Below are 21,057 nucleotides of genomic sequence, written 5' to 3'. Positions count from 1 at the left end.
ACCCAACCGAAATCAAAGGAATAGATATGGAGTCAAATTTTGTACTAACAACCTCCACGTTTTAAACTTTTAATTCCTGCTATAGCCGTTGTGCTTGGTGTCCAAATATGGCTGTACAGTCCAAAAGCACAAGTGCTAGACCCAATGTTCTTAGTAATCAGCACTGTTTAGACACACCCCCTCTGAACCTTTGCAGTACAAGTCTGATATCATGAGTGGTGTGGCCAGTACCCATAAACTGCTCTCAAATCATAACATTCGGAGAAACTGGACTATATAGGTGTGAGATGTCAATTGGGCTTTATTAAAGTGTAGGGTAACTGGCAGAGAGATAGGCCCAAAGCAAAAAAATAAATAAAAAAACAAAGGGCTGGCATGACTAGGTAAACAGGCAGATAAAGGGTATATAGCTCAATCAGGAGATAGAAGGTTACATACCAGGACTGGTGGCCTTGAAGGATTAGGAGGGCCTTCCATGTGGTCTAGGTGGGATTAGGGTGTATTCCATGCAGTTTGAACCCAACGGACAAAGAAGTTTGGATTCTTTGCCCAGATGTTTGGATTGGTGTTCCTCAGCAGTCGTAGTGGCTTGGCGGTTGAGATCTTTGGAGGTAAAAGTAACAGTGATATCACATAGTGGGGACCCATCCATGATATGGGGTCCTCTGTAAAATTGAAGTTAATGGTGGGTTAACTGGGCATTTGGGACATGGAGGTATCTGCAGATAATGTGAAGAGTTGAGATCCCCGATTCGGTGTGTTGCAGCTGGGGACCTGTAAGTATACAAAAACAAATTTTGCTTCGTCGGTGCCTTCAAAGATCGGCACCCTTGACTATGGTTTAACATTGATATTATTATGCTTCTGTTCAAAGGAATATTTTGTATTGGTTATATGTTAATGTCTGCTATGGCCAATTTCCATTCTGAATGGTGTCGTCTAGTTATTCTAGAACAGTTGGTAAAAGGATTATGGTGTTGTAGCAGTTGCTATGGTGTTTTCAGGGGTTGACATCTGTTTTACCTTAGTCACATTTATTGTCCATATGAAATACTTGAGCAGCCTTTAGAAAAAAATCAGACACATCAGCCTTACAGTATCTCTAATTTTAATTGCATTTACATGTACACACATTTAGATGGTACACCTAAGATCCAGAAGTATTTTGCTCTTCACAAAAAAAGGCTTACATTTTCCTAAAGATAAGAAATTCTAAACATTTTGTAAAGAATGCTTAAGAAAATGAAAGAAGAAATAAAAATGCAGTGAACCCTGTTTTAATTATAAAGCAGGGTAATGCTTTAAAATGGGGAACTGCTCCAGTCATTAAATATAACCATACAGCATTATAATTATCTTTCATGTGCAGCGATTACCCAATGTACTGTCTTACCTGAGCTCTGCAAAATGTTGTCGGTACCATGCTGATAAAAACCTACAGTCTCTGGGCCAGAGCTACCATAAGGCGGCTTAAGCAGCCGCCTTAGGGCGCCGGGGGGGGGGGGGGGGGGCAGTAAAATCTGAATCCCCAACCACTGGGGATTCGGATTTTCACAAAGCTGCAGATGTTTTTTTACACACTCCTGCCTGCTGTAGCGGCCTGGAGTGTGTGTACTTTAGTAAAGTCAACTGTCGGCTTTCATGTGGAAGTGATACAAGCAGTTGTGAAGACGTCTATCACTTCCACCAATGCCGTGATGTGCCACCTTTACCCCCTACTGCGTGAACCCACCGCCATATTCACCAGGCCCCACTGTCCCACCTACGGACCTGGTATGGTCATGGCGGGTGTAAAGGGTGGTGGGAGCTCAGCGGACCTCCATCTGCTCAGTCTTCCTTCTGTACACAGACCAGGAAGTGACATGTATGATGTCACTTCCTGGACCAGAGCTGTCATTCTTTGGGATCAGTGCTGGGGGAAGCAGCTGATGGAACATGGTCTGTGTTCCATCAGCTGCAGTGGATTAGAAAGGAGACACCCAGGGTCTAATAGACCCTGGGTGTTTCAATAAAGAAAACCTGTCACCTATATGCTATCACATAGGGGCTATTGGTCCCCTATGTGATTGCAATAAATGTTATTTAAAAATAAATAAACATTAAACCAAAAAAGTTTTAAGCATATGAGGAGACAGATAAAAATTAATAAACAAAATTAAACATTAGGATGGTGGAGAGGAGGGGTGGGGGCAAAATGCACCTTTGCCTAGGTAGACAAAATCCTTGAACCAAGCCTGTAGAGTCTCCACTTCACTGCCTAGAAGAGCCATGATAGTTAAACAATCTTCAGCGTTTGGCACACTACTGAGTGTGATGAATGATGCCTGATCCTCCACTTCATACCATGGTTCCAGTCAGCTAAAACAGTACAAACTAAGAAGTGTACTGGGCAGAATTGGGATTCATAAATAACAAAGTGCATTCAAAATCAGCCTGTCCACCCATTTTGAATTTTAGCCAATAAGTTCCACTTCAAGAATACATATTGCAAAGGGCCATTTTTGCCCACACAATATGCACAGGTGTTCCATGCATCCGCGCGCAGGCAGTCTCATTTATGTCTGTTGGAATGCAGCAGCTGCTCGGACACAGCCACTGTTCCCAGTTTGACATACATGGGAGTACGTGTCCCCATACTCACACTGTCTGCGGTCAGGGACATGCACTCACCTGCATGCATGTCAAATTGGGAGCAGTAGCCATGTCTGTTCAGCTGCTGCATCCCAATAGACATAAATGGGACTGCCTGCATGTGGATGCATGGAACACCTGTGCACCCCATGCAGGCAAAGATGGCCTGCACACGAATGTACCCTAAATACGCCCACATAAATGAGGTCTTAATTTTCTTTTAATCGGCTCCATTCCTGCTACAGTTGTCAGGAATTCTCTTCTGGTCTTTGCCCCTCAGTCATGGAGTTATGTGTAGTTTTGTGATTCTAGTTATTGCGATGCTAATAAACTAAAATGTACCTTTTTTTCCCACAGTATGCCTGATGATGATAATTATGATGACGTTGTAGTTGAGGGTATGTATGCTATACAGCATTTTTCTGATATTATTGGTTAATTGTTTACCACCTTCCAGTACATCCCCTTTTAGAGAATACGGAACCAAGTATCATTTTGCACTACTAAGAAATTTGTATGGAATTTGATAGACCCAACTGAGAAGCCGCTCGGGTGTCATTACAAGGAGCGGGAGGGGACGTTCCCCCCCACCACCTTCCGTGGCTCGCTCGGGTCTCCCGTCCCACCGGGAGACCCGGCAACCAGCCTGCACGGCTGCCAAAGACCCGATCAAAGCCACATTCGGCTCTGATCGGGTCTCCGTGCAAAAACCCGGAAGTGATGTCATGGCATCACTTCCGGGTACTGGTGCCAGATTAAATAAAATGACAGCATTAGACCCCCCAGATCCCTCCAGAAGAGTACCTGTCAAGAAAAAAAAATAAATAAAAATAAAACAAATTTTTAAATGTACGAAAATATCAGCACATTTCGGCCAATACCGATATGCATTGACCAAAATATCGGTATCGGCAACGAAAAACCGATATCGGTCAATCACTACTTTAGGCACACCCCAGAGCTAAAATACATTCAGTGCTAGAGGGTCCTCGAAGTTACCGCTGAAAAAAAGCCCTGTTTTTATATATTCAGAGCTGTAATTGGATTGAACACTGTTCCAGATATGTACTGTATATGTAGCGAGAACCTGGGACTGGTCTTGCTGTTTGGTCCCACGTTACATTTGCTGATAGGCACACAGCACCCTGGCACACGGTAGTTCACAATTACTCGACCAAGAGAGCAGGCTGTACATGTCGTTTTGCAGTTTATTTGCTAAAAAAAACTTGGATAGGGTGAGGATGAGCCATGCGATACTCCAAGAAAACTTCTAGCAAAACTGTGGTTAAGGACTCTATAGCTAATCTGCTCCTTCAGGGTGATGCCCCCCCCCCCCCTTTAGCCCCTGTTCACATCGGTGCAGCTTGTCATGCGCTCCTGCACTACTTTTTACCAATTTCATTATGACTTGCATAGACTTCTGTTAAATGAAGTCGCAAGCTGCAATGAAATCGGCAGTGCAAATCGCACTGATGTGCAGCTTTGAAATTGCACTGAAGTAGCTTGATTTCAAAGAAGCACCGGTGTAAACCAGAGCTTAAAGTGAAGGATAAACTGGTTCCAAACAGGGATTCCTCAGCAGGAGTTTTGTCCTGGATGTACTGTGAAAAACTCTTCCAATTGAAGCATAGGAATATCTCTAAAGTCCAAAATGCTAGTACTCACTGTGCCTTGAATGCTGTGTTGCCATCTGCAGTATCAGTCAGCTGCTGTACTTATTTGCCTGAGCCCTGGATCTTCAGATTAACTTTTTGCATGTGTTCAGAAGGCTAGGCCTGAGGTCCCAGTGCCCAAGCAGGAGCTGGGACCCCAAAAAGGATTCTTGCATGATGCAGCTGATCTCCCAGGGATGCCTCAGCCCTCAGGCTGGGTCTTACTCCCCAAGGAACAAGAGGAAGCTGTTGAAGGCCCCAGCCTATTTATACCCCTCCCAACCCCCTGCTGGTCACTCACTCTCCTTACCAGGGATTGGCTAAAGAGGCATGAATATGCAGGCCACGGTCCAATCTCTCCCTCCTACTATATAACAGAGCTCAGTGGGATGCAGGGGAAAGTAGCTGAGCCTGCACCAGCATAACCTAGAACAGACACTACTAAATGATTGCTGGTCTCCCTGGCTACAGGGAGGGTAATAACTAAATGTACCTAACACTAGTAGCCTACTAGGGTGCTACACATGGTATAAATAATTAGTCTCAATCATACCAGCTCCAACATTTGGTCACCCAACACAGTACCCTGAGTTAACAGCAAACATACAATGTAAATCAGAACATACTGTTTGAAATGCCATCTGTTTGATTTGTTGGGCTACCACTGGATTGAACAGTGCACCCCTCATGAGATTGCAAAGAATGGGAGATGTCTGTATGTTACTTGAGCAAAGAGCAACTTGTTACTCCTCTAAACAGCTCCATATCTGCTCTCCATTCAAGATTTTGGCTGTATTGACATACAAGTATCCAGTGGTGATCAAAAGAAAGAAAAAGAAAAGAAAATACTAATAAACTCTGAACCTTGTGCTGCATCCCTTACCCTCCTGCACTTATAAAAAAAAGCATAATGTAAAATTAACAAATGGTTGCATGGTACATGCAAAGGGGTGATACTTGACAAAGTGAAACTCCAAACATTCTATTAGTTTCCTGATGTGGGTAAGCCCAATCTTTCTACCAGAAATACTTTTTAACAGGTAGTGTGAGAAGCACAAGTTTACTTTAAGGTAATGTTAGGGGTTGGTTTCAGGCTAAGTGTCATGTTTAGTGGTTACATTGAGTTAAGAGTCACAGGCCCACCTATGGAATATATATATCTTCAGTAATAAAGAAAGTTAGCATTCTTTAGAGAACACTGAGTTACTGATGACCACGTCATATCATCAAAGGGCCATGCCTAAATAATTATTTTGAGGTTGTCACAATCTCTAGAAAAAATATCAGTCTTATGATTTTGTTCCGTATACACTGAATAAAATTATAAACGCAACACTTTTGTTTTTGCCCATTTTTCATGAGCTGAACTCAAAGATCTAAGACTTTTTCTATGTACACAAAAGACCTATTTCTCTCAAATAGTGTTCACAAATCTGTCTAAATCTGTGTTAGTGAACACTTCTCCTTTGCTGAGATAATCCATCCATCTCACAGGTGTGGCATATCAAGATGCTGATTAGACAGGATGAGTATTGCACAGGTGTGCCTTAGGCTGGCCACAATAAAGGTCACTCTAAAATGTGCAGTTTTATCACACAGCACAATGCCACAGATGTCACCAGTTTTGAGGGATTGTGCAATTGGCATGCTGACTGCAGGAATGTCCACCAGAGTTTTTTCCTGTGAATTGAATGTTCATTTCTCTACCATAAGCTGTCTCCAAAGGCGTTTCAGAGAATTTGGCAGTACATCCAACAGGCCTCACAACCACAGACAACGTGTAACCACACCAGCCCAGGACCTCCACATCCGGCATCTTCTCCTCCAAGATTGTCTGAGACCAGCCACCCGGACAGTTGCTGCAACAATCAGTTTGCATAATCATAGAGTTTCTGCACAAACTGTCAGAAACCGTCTCAGGGAAGCTCATCTGCATGCTCTTCGTCCTCATCGGGGTCTCAACTTGACTGCAGTTTGCCGTCCTAACTGACTTCAGTGGGCAAATGCTTACATTCAATGGCGTCTGGCACTTTGGAGAGGTTTTCTCTTCATGGATGAATCCCGGTTTTCTTCAATCTTTGAGTTCAGCTCATGAAAAATGGTGGCAAAAACAAGTGTTGCGTTTATAATTTTATTCAGTATAATAATATAGGCAACACGTCCCCCTTTTACTGGCCAGAACAGTATTTACTGGTCAGATGGCAAACCTTCATAAAGGATTTTATCACTCTACCATTCACCAGCAGCTAGTGAGAGGGACCTTTTTCCATTTCTTCGCCACTTTGTAAAATTGGAAGTTTAGCTACTTTATGTGTCTATGTTTTAAACTTTCACTGTGTGTATTTTCAAGATGAAAATTGCTGTAATTTCTCTATTACTGTATGTGTGAATCCTAGATCATAAGCGCCATTAAGTGGCCACACTGGGTGGCACTGACGATATAGGAATTACACAAATCAGAGAAAATGTGTCAATTTTGGTCCTGATTTTATACATAGACCCTCAAAATGTATATCAGGGCATAGTTGAAAAAAAAAAAAAAAAAACCTCTCCAATTCATTCACAATTCCAATGCTTTGTCTCTTTAAAGTGGAAGTAAACTATTTTTTCTTTTTGCACTTGTACCTACAGGTAAGCCTATAATAAGGCTTACCTGTAGGTACCGTGAATATCTCCTAAACCTGCACTGTTTAGGAGATATTCACACTGCATGCAGCTGGTGACGTCACTGGCGCATGCGCTCTGAATGGACGCCATACCTGTGCTATCCCTTCAGAGCCCAATGCCTCCATCCATGACTCCCATGGACATGCGTGGGAGTGACATTATCGTGGCATGGCCAAACAGAGCATGTGAACCTGGAAGGAAGATCGGGTTAAGATGAAAGCCCTCAGAGTGGTGACAGGGCGTCGCTGGAGAGCTTAGTTCTAAGGTAAGTATTTCATACTGTGCTAGTATGCTATGCATACTAGCACATTATGTCTTTACCTTGCAGGGCTTAAAGCGGATTTCCACCCAAAAGTGGAAGCTCCGCTTATCTATCTCCTCCCCATATTCGGTGCCACATTTGGCACTTTTCGGGGGGGGGGGCGGGTACCTGTTTTTGACAGAGGTTCAGCCACCCGCCTCCGGGCAATTCAGAAAGCGCAGTGCCGGTTTCCCTTTACAGGCTATGGTGGGGGCAGAACCTGAGAACTGATAGAAACATCGGCTGGGATGTCGACACCACTGGATTCCAGGACATGTAAGTGTCCTAATACTAAAAGTCAGCAGCTACAGTATTTGTAGCTGCTGACTTTAAATTTTTTCCGAACAGATGGGGGGGGGGGGGAGGGCTGGAAAATACCTGTTGGTCCTGCCAAAAATCCTGTGAGCTCTAAACATTCTGTGCACTCTGTCAATGCTGCATTGAAATCCCAAGCAGTGTTATCAGCTCCTACCAATTCTTTGCAAGAACTTTGGAACACCTGACCCTCTTCCTTTCAAGATGAGGACAATGGGGGTGTTCTACAGTCCAAAGCAAAGGCAAGAAGCCTAGGGTGAAAATGCTGCTTCTCCAAAGATACGGCACAGTGTCACGCTAGGACAGGCAATGTGTTCATGTCAGGATTGCCAAGTGAAAATAAAGGAAAAAAAGCCTGAAACAGGAAAACGAATGCAGCCATCACATTAAAATACTGGCAAGCTGTAAAATTGTACATGTTTGTTCTTAGGTTTGGATATATTTAAATTTAATATTATGCTGTGAAATGCAGGATGGGGCGAGGGGCAGTAATAAGTAAAGTGCTATGAGAAAGATCTGATTCTAAATTTTCATTGGACTCCGTATACATTAAATTATGTGTATCGTGATAACTGCAGTAAATGCAACTAGCACAAAAAAGTTTGTGTTGAAAATGTTGGCATACCAATACCAAACACGCTAAATTTTAGCACGGGAACTAGTGTAAAATAACAAGTTGTAAGAATGTTTGGAAAAAGCTTTAAAAACAAATATGAATTTCTGTTTAATCCACTGCTATATAATAAACTGATGTTCTCTTTTTCAGGCTCTGCACCCAATGATATAGTAAGTAATATTTTCATTTGTGAAATAGTGCATTACATGTACGTGAAAGTGGAAAAATTTACGTTTTGCAAATGCTTAGTTCTTCATGGTACCCCAAAGTACCTGACCAATGGATGTGCATCACAGCACACCACAACTAATGGTAACCCACTAGCATGCGTTGCAAAAAAAATAAAAATTGCATGCACCTTTTTTGGTGTGTTAGGAAGCCTGGTGTGTTTGTTTTTTCTTTCCTACCCGTATTTTATCTTGTACCCATTATCACAGACTAATGTAGCCAGCTATGCTGAACAAAAACTAGTTTAGCCATCCATGCTGAACAATGACTTGCGTAGCAACCCATGCTGAACAAAGGCTAGTGTAGCAACCCATGCTGAACAAAGACTTATGTAGCTACCTGTGCTGAACAAAGACTAGCGAAGCAACCCATACTGAACAAAGACTAGCGAAGCAACCCATACTGAACAATGACTTGCGTAGCAACCCATACTGAACAAAGACTAGCGAAGCAACCCATACTGAACAAAGACTAGCGAAGCAACCCATACTGAACAATGACTAGCGTAGCAACCCATGCTGAACAAATAATAGTGTAGCCACCCATGCTGGACAAAGACTTGTTTAGCCACCCATACTGAACAAAGACTAGCGTAGCAACCCATGCTGAACAAAGACTAGCGAAGCAACCCATACTGAACAAAGACTAGCGTAGCAACCCATGCTGAACAAAGACTAGCGTAGCAACCCATGCTGAACAAAGACTAGCGTAGCAACCCATGCTGAACAAAGACTAGCGAAGCAACCCATGCTGAACAAAGACTAGCGTAGCAACCCATGCTGAACAAAGACTAGCGAAGCAACCCATGCTGAACAAAGACTAGCGAAGCAACCCATACTGAACAAAGACTAGCGAAGCAACCCATACTGAACAAAGACTAGCGAAGCAACCCATACTGAACAAAGGCTAGTGTAGCCACCCATGCTAGACAAAGACTTGTGTAGCTACCCCTACCCATTCTGAAATAAGACTAGTGTAACCACCCATGCTGAACAAAGACTAGTGTAGCTACCCGTGCAGAACAAATACTAATGTAGTCACCCATACTGAAAAAAGACTATTTTAGCCACCCGTACTGAACAAAGACTAGTTTAGCCAATCATACTTAACAATGACTAGCATAGCAACCCATGCTGAACAAAGTTTGTGTAGCCACCCATGCTGAACATAGACTTGTGTAGCTACCCGTGCAGAACAAATACTAGGGTAGTCACCCATGCTGAACAAAGACTTGTGTAGGCACCCATGCTGAACAAATACTAGTATAGCCACTCATGCTGAACAAATACTAGTGTAGCCACTCATGCTGAACAAATACTAGTGTAGCCACTCATGCTGAACAAAGACGAGTGCAGCCACCAGTGTGGGAAGGTGCAGCGTGGTGCAGGGGGCAGTAATCACTCAGAGTCCAGTATGATTCAGAGAATTGTATTGAAGACAGTTAAAGTTCAGCAAAGTACATACCCAAGCAGGGAGTCTTCTAGGAAGGATGGCATGTCCCTGTACTTTCCCTACTCATCTGGAACCTCTCCCTGCTGCTAATTACTGTCCGAAGGTGACCACCAGAGTGACCTGAGGCATCAGCATCCAATTAATTAGACCACCCAGTGACCCAGGAAAACTTCCTGCTCCTCTGCAATGCGGCTGTGGTGTGAGTGCCACCTGCAGTATAGAAAGCAGACTGCACCTGCCTACACCCATGCTGAACAAAGACTAGTGTAGCTACCAAAGCAGAACAACTCCCATTAGGACTGACTGGTGTGTGCTGGGAGAACACAGTGCTGTATTGCCATTTTTGGTATATTGCACTGTTTTTTTTTTTTCCTTTTTTCTTTTTTCTCTTTTCTTCTCTGTTTGGTTGGAACTTTATTGAAATGTCACAATTGACATTTCATTGGGTTCTTTTAACTCACCAGTGTAGGGATACAGTGATTTCTGCTGCAGCCCACTGCATTGAAAAAATGTATGCCACGCAGTACTTTTTTTCCATGCACACCACTGCAATGCTGTCTGGTACATCCCAATGCAAACAATGTAAATAGGCCCCGGAGGTGAGCAACCTTTGTCTTGGCATAGTGGTCCTTGACACAGAGGGGGAGATTTAATAAAATTGGAGAACTCAGAATATGGTGCAGCTGTACATGGTAGCCAATCAGCTTCTAACTTCAGCTTGTTCAATTAAGCTTTGACAATAAGGCTCCTTTCACACTAGCGGAGACAGAGCTGTCAGGTCCCCCCTGTTCTCTAAGGGGGAATCAGATGAGAATGGACTACCTGTCCGTTCTCATCCGATCCCATCCAATCCGCTGGACGGATGGAAAATAGGGTTTCCATCCGTCCAGATTTGACGGACCGGATTGGATCGGATGTCAGCGGACATGCCCCCGCTGACATCCGATGGAGAGGCATGGGGCATCCGTTCAGATCCACCTGAAAAACTGACAGACGGATCTGAACGGATTCCCCATGCCTCTCTATGGGGCATCGGATGTCAGCGGAGACATGTCCGCTGACATCCGTTCCAATCCGGTCCATCAAATCTGGATGGATGGAAACCCTATTTTCCATCCTTCCAGCGGATCAGATGGGATTGGATGAGAACAGACAGGTGGTCCATTCTCATCCAATTTCCCCATAGAGAACAGGAGGGACCTGACAGCTCTGTCTCTGCACACAGCGCGGAGACACAGGTGCCATCTGCCTGCTCAGCGGGGGATCGGCGGACTTCCATGTGTGAAAGGGGCCTTAAACTTGTAAGCTGATTGGTTTCTATGCAGAGCTGCACCAGGTTTTACACACTGCAGTTTTAGTAAATCTCCCCCTAAGCCACTGTTCCTTGCCATTATCATGTTGTTTCTCTATGCTTTGGTGTTTGCCAGTAAACCTTTGCCCCTGACTGAGCTACACAGTTGTCAAACCTCTTAAATCAATATATATATTGAAACTGAAAAATCTATATAGGAGAGCAGGAACCTGTCCAACATACTGCAGCAGCTGTGCAGGCCTAGGAACCGAAGAATAGAGACATCAGAAACTATTCAGAGATTTCTCTCTCCAGCATCTACCAAACACTGAAATCATCAAATCTGGTCAGACTGACAGGTTAAACGTGTGTAGCACGCTGTTACAATTTAAGTTGTGTTCTAAACTATAAAGTGAGTGACAGCGACATACCTGTGTCCCTGGCGAGAGACTGCAGATGGAGTGCAGCTCCCCTGCTGCCCATGAAACAAGATAGTCATTGACGGATAAAGGTCTACAGGAAAACACATACAAAGATATATGACAAAGACTGGCAGGAACATAAAGTCATTTTTAGAAACTCAAGCTTTCTAGTGCAGAATAGAGAAGTTTTAGAACTTTGTATTAAACGTAATATAGGAAAGTGGTAGTAGAAATAATGTTAGCGAATTATGATTTAGCAGGTGAAAAGTCGCTGATCTGCGTATAACAAATGAAGCACCTCCCTGTATAAAATAATGTAAATACAGCCTGCGACACCGAGCGCTGGATGTACGATTATGATCCAGCAACAGGAGAGGTGTGAGCAGGTGGAGTGTCCTCTCTACTTGCTTCAATAAAGCTTTTTGAGAAACTATGGAAGTGTGAGGCTCACTGTTTTGCATTTCACATGAGGACATATGTGATATGTCATATGATGAAAAGGAGCTACTGCAGGGGGCAGCTCTAGACTAAAGGTGAGTATTACAGCAAAAGCTGTTTTTTTTTGTTATTTTTAAAATGTCCTGGGCTTTTTTTTTTTAAGGTAGACCCACACCCACTCTGTCCTGTAGGAAGTATAAAAAGTACTATAAGCTCACCTCCGTCTGAAAATGCTAGTTGCCTGGCTGTGTCTGACTTACAGTGAAACCTCAGTCCCTCTAATTGTCCCCCAATCCCTACTTCCGTCACTGCTGGTATCTACATAAAAATACTCACCCACAGAGCCAATCCAGTGTTGTTCTGCCATGCCTTTGCCACAAGCCCACATCTTTTTTTCTGACATCAATGGGAGCCCGCTGTTTCTTCCAGGTTCAGACAGCCAGCCCCCTGATGATGTACGCAGGCTCTATCCTCCTCTAGTGCCTCCTAGAATAGGTAATGTGGATACCCCGGGAGGGTTCAGGAGCGGAGGAGATACCATTCTCAACTAGGCAAGGATGGAGTATAAAGGTAGCTTTATATTTTGCAGAAGTCGGAAGGGCTTGTAACCATGTAAAATCATGGTAATGGGTGAAGGTCCACTTTAAAGCCGTTTCCATTTTAAAAAGGGGACTTCATCCTCCCTTTCATTTTTTTTTTCTCTGCTTACTTGATGTTGGGTTATCTTCAATTCAGCCATTCAGCAGATCCAATGTTGTCCTGCAGAGATCGGCTTCTCTTTACCCATTGCTCAGGTCCCGTGCCACCATGCTCTTGTGTGACATCATCAGGAAGCTGCCCACCTTAAGTACTTTTAAATCACAGACCCAAAAAAACATCTTCTAATTGGGTTTGAGGAAAGTGTCAGACCTTCTTATCTCTATACTTGTTTCCAGGTCAGTACCTGCTTACCTGATGTTGGGTTGTCCTCGAATCAGATACTCACCCACCCAGCAGATACAGTGTTATCCTGCTGAGATCCACTTCTCTTCTGCCACTGCTTGGGTCCCGCACCCCCATGTTCTTGTTTGAAGTAATTGGGAAGCTGCTCGCCTTAAGTACTTTTAAGTCACAGACCCAAAAAAACATCTTCTAATTGGTTTTCAGGAAAGTGTCAGACCTTCTTATCTCTATACTTGTTTCCAGGTCAGTACCTGCTTACCTGATGCTGGGTTGTCCTCAATTCAGATACTCACCCACCCAAAGTATACATTGTTATCCTGCTGAGATCCAACCCTCTTCTGAGGCTGCTTGAGTCCCACGCCCCCATGTTCTTGTGTGACATCATTGGGAAGATGCTTGCTTTAAGTACTTTTAAGTCACAGACCCAGAAAAAGCATCTCCTAATTATGATTGAGAAAAGTGTCAGACCTTCTTATCTCTATACTGGTTTCCAGGTCAGTAACTTAGCCAGCACTGAAGCCATGCAACAACATAACAGCTAGGGAACTAGCATGCCCAAAGGAGGGTTCAGCAAATGGTAGCCTCCCAAATACTTCAATGACAGTTTCCTTTTAAGGCAGGGAGCTTCTTATGTATTAACTCTTTAGATAATCCATAGTGCTCTGGAAATCATTGGTCATGTGTTCGTTTACTTGCTGAAAAACAAATTGTTTACATTCGGTGAAAAACCATGAGGCTAAACACTTAAACACTTTAAAACTATACCAGTAAAAATAATAGAATTGACCCTACAGCCATTACAGTTTCCCTTTAAAGTGATTGTAAACCCTTAATTATTTAATAATAAACATGTCATACTTACCTGCTCTATGCAATGGTTTTGCACAGTAAAGCACCAATTCTCCACTTTTCAGGACCCCCACCAGCACTCCTAGCTTGTACCCCCTGCCGAGAGCCCACCATAGCAAGCCGCTTGCTATGGGGCCACTGGTTCTACCAAGCCACCTATGTGTGTCCATAGACACACAGCGCATTGCTCTGCCCCAATCCCTCTTTACTGGCTGTGATTGACAGCAGCCGCCTATGAGCATATCAGGAGGGAGAGAGACGAGAGAGCTGCTGTTCTCGTGCACGTCCCTGGATTAAGATCGGCTCAGGTAAGTAGGGAGGGGGGGGAGGAGCAGAACACAGAATCTTTTTTTTTACCTGAATGCAGAGAATGCATTAAAGTAAAAAAACCTTCAGCCTTCTGAACCACTTTAGAGCAAGGTGCAATATAAATATATGTAATGCTTTTCTTTTGTAGCACTGCCCCTGTAAGGACTGCTAGATATTCACTTTGCGGGTTCCCCCGGTTACCAGCACACAGCTTAAGCAATGCAATTTTCTTACATTCCTCTTTGCTCTGTCTCTTCAATAATCAGTCCAGGGGTATTTGGTTGTTATTTTGTGATTGGGATAGGAAAAAGAAATAGTGGGATACTCCAATTTGACTATTCACATTATTTGAGGACTTCTATCTTTTCTACGTCACATTTAGGTATGGAACAGCCATGCTGTTAATTCATCCTGCCACTTCAGATGAATAGGGATTAAGGGGTTTATTTACTAAAACTTTAGAGTGCAAAATCTGATGCATCTGCATAGAAACCAATCAGCTTCCAGGTGTTATTGCCAAAGATTAACTGAACAAGCTGAAGTTAGAAGCTGATTGGCTACCATGCACAGCAGCACAAGATTCTGAGTGCTCCAGTTTTAGTAAATCTCTCCCTAAGTCTCTTGTTTTCCTCCAAGACAACTTGGTGAACAATCTGTTATCTTATCTTCAGGACACTCTCCCTAGCACCCTCTTTCTGCTGACACCAGTCCACTGGCCATCCTATGAGCAGGGGTGGCCCCTCTCAGGCTCAGGCCCCTTGATACGAGTCCCTGTACTCATGATACTGCAGCCACAGGGTCTCCAGTGTCTCCCCTCTCAGTCAGCTTCCCTGGACCTCTGGGTTCAGCTCCTCTCAACTGCTCCTATAGCCCTCAGGATGACCTCCTGCATCCGCACGGCACCTCTACAGAGGAGGAGGCAGCCGCCCCCTACTCTCCAACGAAAGACCCCGAGCACATGTGCTCCTGGCTTTTTATACAGTATCCCAGCATTCACCGAGGCAACCTGCCCTCTACCAATCATCAGGACTGTATCAAAGCCTATGCACCCATTTGTCAAGTTTCCTCCCACTGTCCAACAAGCCTCCCTATTGGACCAGCGTGAAACACTCTCCAGACTGAATGAATTGCATACTGAGCACATTGAGCAGACCCCACTAACAGATCCTGCTCTCTGGTAAGCAGAGAACAATATAAATTTACCTGCAGCCCCTCTGGTAAGCAGACAGAGCTCAAAACTATACTCTCTCACTAGCACCTACTTAGGCTGACAGGGCTTCCATCTTCACCAGGTCTTCCTACTGGGTTCACCAGCATCGGCTGTTTGAATCACTGAGCCATGAATACATCAGTACTGCGGCACACCTCTCTCAATTGACAGCATGCTGTCTATTGAGAGCCCAGTGCGCTTGTGCTTGTAACGTCATCGGCTGCTACGAAAGTAAGTTTCTCCTAAGTGGTGCACGTTTAGGAGATATTTACTGCACCTACAGGTAAGTCTTATTATTGGCCGGCCTGTAGGTAAAAGTAAACAAGGGTGACCTTACTACCACTTTGAGAATGTATCTCTATATGACATTTTATTTTATTTCTGGTTAATTCATGTTTTATTGCTTTTTTATTGTTCTGTAGAGTGAAGAGAGTGAAGGAGAAGAGGTCTATGATGAACTTGATGAGCCAAGGTATATTTTAATATAGTGGCGTTTGTCTCTGAAAGGGGGATTCATTTAAACAAGGGAACAAAATGAAACAAAAGTGTAGGGGTTGGCAATAGCAACTAAGCAGGTTTTGTCTTTATTTTAAACACTACTTTTATTCTATTTATCTTTTCTCCATTTCTAAATTGTCACTGTTGCAAGGAAAGCTGCTGTCTGGCTGTGTCTGATTTAAAATCTAAATTCTGATAACAAAAAAAAATCACCAAAAAAGCAGTTGAAATGGAAATAATATTTGACCATTTATGACCAATTTAAAGTGACATCCGTAAAATATTTTCCAAAAATAATCCATACACATCCAGATAATAGATGGGTTTAAAATGGATCTGCATTGGAAAATCCTTCTTTTGGGCAGCACAGTGGCTAAGTGATTAGAATTTACATGTAGCAGCATTGGGATCATCGGTTCAAATTCCAACCAGGACACTACCTGCACAGAATTTGCATGTGCTTCCTGTTACTGCATGGGTTTCCACCCACACTACAAAGACATTATGGTAGGTTAATTGTCTCCTATGTAAATTGTCCGTAGTATAAATATGACTTAGGGACCTTAGACTGTAAGCTACTTAAGGGCAGGGATTAATGTGAATGTATTACATAGATATGTAAATTGATGACAAAATTATGAGGTTTGTATACTAATGCTAGAAGTCTGGCTAACAAGATGGGAGAACTAGAGCTGCTAATGTATGAGGAGGATAACAATTTTTTGTGAATTTCAGAAACTTGTCTTGACAGCTCTCATGATTGGCTGGCAACCATTCAGGGGTTTTCCCAGACAGGGAGGTTAAAAAAGGGGGAAGAGTTTGCCTGTATATCAAGAACAATGTGCAAGTGAATATGAGGAACGATATCACTAATGAAGTTAGGGAGGAGGTGGAATCCCTATGGGTAGATCTTCAAAGGGAAGATACTAAGGGGGAAGTAATATTGGGCGTATGCTATGAGCGCCCCAACCAGAGGGAGGAGGGGAAGGCAGACCTCCTATCACAGCTTGGAATGACAGCAAGGATGGGAAATGTCATTAAATTGGGGGATTTTAATTATCCAGATAGACTGGGCGGGAAGAACCGTACAATCGTCTAAGGCTCGCCATTTCCTAAATGTTTTGCAGAACAACTTCATGGGTCAGATGGTGAACGCACCAACAAGAAACAATGCGTTACTAGACCTAGTAATTACGAATAATACAGACCTATATTATTAGGGGCTGTAGAAATAAGGGGCAACTTAGGAAACAGTGACCATAGGTCAATTTGTTTCAGCAAAATCACAGAAATGGGAAACATAAGGGTAATACAAGGACACTGAACTTCAAAAGAGCCAATTTCTCTAAACTGCGCTCTATGCTAGATGATATTAAATGGGAACAAAGAACACTGAGGAAAAATGGGAGTGCTTTAAGAACATACTTAATAAAGGTATTCAGTGCATTCCAAAAGGGAATAAATTTAAAAGAGCTAAAATAAACCCTGGGTGGCTAAACTCCAACATAAAAATACATATAAAAACAAAAGAAAAGGCCATCAAAAAATACAAAGCAGAGGGGTCATTGGCAGCATTCTAGCACTACAAAGAATGCAATATGAAATGTTAGAGCATAATCAAGGTGGCTAAGATAGAACACGAAAGGCACATAGCAGAAAAGAGAGAAAGAAAAACCCCAAGAAATTCTTTAAGTATATAAATAGTAAGAAAGTGAGGCCAGAACATATTGGCGCCATAAAGGATGATGAAGGGAATCTGGCTATAAAGGATAGAGAGAAGGCAGAGGTTCTAAATCAATTCTTCTCCTTAGTCTTCACAAAAGAATTGGGGGGATACAGTAAACTAGACTGTAATGTTAAAGTTAATAACACTTCATAGGATGCACCCTCATGGTTAACAGAAGACAGACTCAGAACTAGACTCGAAAAACTTAACACCTGGACCAGATGGCTTACACCCGAGGGTCCTTAAGGAACGCAGTGTAACGCTCCTGCGTTTTTTGTTAGTGAATGGATTTGCAGCTGCAGAATTATTACACTCAGTAGTCATGTAGAGAATGTGTTGAACAACATATCCAACTCTCAGGACTTCATCACTGTGTACAGCCTGTTATGCAAATATACATACACTCAATATGATGTTCCTGGAGTGATAGAATGTATATGATAGAATAGAGGTGAGAGACAGGCAATAGAATGGTGAGCACTTAGTAGTAGTATTCAGGAGAGTGGTAGGTGATGATAGTATGCAGATAGGTTTTAGCAATCATATATAGTAACAGGTGGTAGGGGACAGCAGATGAAGTATGCAAGAGAGAGTAACCTAGTGCAATGATAGATGATGGTAGTCCCAAGAGCTAGCAATCTATGCAGATGATAGAAATAGCTTAGATAGTAATAGTCCCTTTAGTATGCAGTAGTAGATAGTGAAAGTTAGGTTTAGGAAGGAATCCCCTGCGGGGTACTTATCACTAGATGGGTTAGTAGTAGCAAGGTCCAAGAGTAATGGAGTAATCCGGTAGCGAGATACGGGATCGGTAGCGAGGTTCCGGTCTTGTTCAGGCAAGGGGAATAGCTTGAAGCTCCGGCAGCATTGGACAAGACAAGGCAACATGCGGTTTGAACGAGCAATGAGTGAGAGAAAGCCGGCGATTGAAATAGCCGCTCATAGCGGCGCCCGGCGATGACGTCATTGCCCTTAAAGGTGTATGCGTTCCATTTGGATAGCAAGATGGGACGCAATATTAAGAGAGAAATGTGGAAATAAGGGTACCAGAGGTACCAGAACATTACACGCAGCTAGGTGATGGCAAAACCATTGTTCCTAATTTTTAAGTACAGTCTACTGACGGGAATGCTACCTGCTGATTGGAGAAAAGCCAACGCGGATTATTCAGCCAATGTGAATATTTAAAAAGGGGCCAAGATATATCCCTGGGAACTACAGGCCTGTTAGCCTAACATCAGTAGTCTGCAAGCTATTGGTTGAGACGATAAGGGACTATATACAAGATTTTAGTAATAACACGGTATAAATAGTAGTAATCAGCATGGATTCATGAAGAATCCCTCTTGCCAGACCAATCTATTAACCTTCTATGAAGAAGTGAGCTGCCATGTAAATAAAGGAAAGCCTGGAGATGTAGTGTATCTGAACTTTGCAAAGGCAGTTCCCCACAAACGCTTACTGTACAAACTAAGGTACTTAGGTACGGACCATAGGGTGAGTACCTGGATTGAAAGGGGCGAGTCTAGAAGGTGATGATAAGAGGGCAGTACTCGGATTGGTCGGGTGTGGAAAGTGGGGTCCCCCAAGGATCTGTCCTGGGACCAATCGTGTTTAATCTATTCATAAACGATCTGGAGGAGGGGATAAACAGCACAATCTCAGTATTTGCGGACAATATTAGGCAAAGCAGGGCAATATCTTCTACATAGGACATGGAAACCTTACAAGAAGACCTGAGCAAAATAATTGGGTGGGCAACTACATGGTAAATTAGGTTTAATGTTGGAAAATGTAAGGTAATGCACTTGGGTGCCAGAAATACGAACGCAAGTTACTCGCTAGGGGGAGAACCTCTGGCGGAATCTAAGATAGAAAAGGACCTGTGGGTCCTAGTAGACAACAAGTTCAGCAATAGCATGCAATGCCAAGATGCTGCAAGCAAAGACAACAGAATACTGGCATGTATAAAAAAGGGGATTCACTCCAGAGATAAAATGATAATTCTCCAACTGTACAAGATTCTGGTCTATAGCATCTCGAGTATCAGTTCTGGGCACCGGTCCTCAGGAAGGATGTGCTGGAACTGGAGAGAGTCCAGAGAAGGGCAACAAAGATAATTAGGAGAATGGAGGACCTCAGCTATGAGGAAAGACTACAAGCATTGAACTTATTCTCTCTGAAGAAGAGATGGTTGAGAAGGGATATGATATCAATGTACAAATACCGTACCGGTGACCCTAGCATAGGGAACAAACATTTCAGCGAAAGTGAATTTAAAAAGACAGGTGGCCATTCACTATAATTAGAAGAGAAGCGGTTTAACCTTAAACTGCATAAAGGGTTCTTTACTGTCAGAGCGGTAAGGATGTGGAATTCTCTTCCACAAGCAGTGGTATCAGCAGGGAGCATCAATAATTTCAAAAAACTTTTAGATGGGTACCTTAATGACCACAACATACAGGAGTATACGATGTACTGTTAACAGCAAACACCCACACACACATCATAGGTTGAACTGGATAGACTGGTATCTTTTTTCAACCTCAGTAACTATGTAACTAAGTAACTATAATGGTGCTATATAAGCCTAAAGTACCTACAATAATGTCCCACGCTAAAGATCATATAACACAATCATTTCTGGAAAATGTGATCCCTTCACACTGACCGCACACATATATGCGGCCTTACTGATATGGGATTTTTTCCATGGAGCCGCATATATGTGCATCTCCCATTGTATTGTGCAACACATTCCCAGCACAGAGCCCGGGCTCTCATCGAGAGCCCTGGGTCTCATACTAACGATCAGGACTCGGGACTCTTGGTTCTGGGTCACCTAATTGCTTTGATAGCCTCTGATTGGTTATCACAGTGATCTGTAACTGTGAGCAAAGCCCTGTGTTTACTTCCTCTTCTGAATGACGAGGAAGATACATTGTATCTTCCTCTTCTTGCAAGAGAGAAAAATGTAAACAAACCAAAGTGTGTAAAAAAAAAATATATATAAATCTAATACAAATAAATAATAAAAAATAAAGAAAAAACAAGGAAAAAATTAACAAAATAAAGGCTTGCCAGGGTTAGTGTTAGGGCTAAGGTCGGGTCAAAGTTCACAGTCAGTATATTTTGGGTAGAACTTAAAAATACTTATAATCAGTGTCAGGGTCCTGTGTTTTAGGCAGGATAAAAAAATGCAAAATGTGCATTATTGTTTCTGGGCTGTACTACGGGTACAAACAACAACTAACATACACATATGTGGTATCACTGCAATCGCCAGGAGCAGGAGAATTTATTTTGGGTTTTTCCTTGGTGGTAAATTATGGTAATAGCAAGAAATACACAGCCAAATGTAAAAAAAAAAAAATATATATATATATATATATATATATATATATATATATATATATATATATATATATATATATATATATATATATATATATGTTTTTACTTTGGGCCCATTTTCCTTTAATAAATAAATAAAAAAAAAAAAGGAGATAT

General features: G+C 42.7%; 1 protein-coding gene across 1 annotated transcript in view; it reads left to right on the top strand.

Moving 5' to 3' along the window:
* The window catches only part of FYB1 (FYN binding protein 1), a gene marked incomplete at its 3' end in the record, with an annotated part of 246,374 nt that overhangs the window by 161,621 nt on the left and 63,696 nt on the right, over positions 1–21,057 (top strand). Inside the window, exons 4-6 of the mRNA XM_082275208.1 lie at positions 2,989–3,029; positions 8,333–8,352; positions 15,746–15,795. Coding sequence (XP_082131334.1) covers positions 2,989–3,029; positions 8,333–8,352; positions 15,746–15,795 — 111 coding nt within the window. The remainder of the gene's footprint in view (positions 1–2,988; positions 3,030–8,332; positions 8,353–15,745; positions 15,796–21,057) is intronic.

Source organism: Pelophylax lessonae, assembly GCF_965119305.1.
Source record: "Pelophylax lessonae genome assembly, chromosome: 1".
In the NCBI taxonomy this organism is placed as follows: Eukaryota; Metazoa; Chordata; class Amphibia; order Anura; family Ranidae; genus Pelophylax; species Pelophylax lessonae.
Note: the sequence above shows the minus strand (reverse complement) of the source record. Positions and strands in the feature narration are given on the sequence as shown.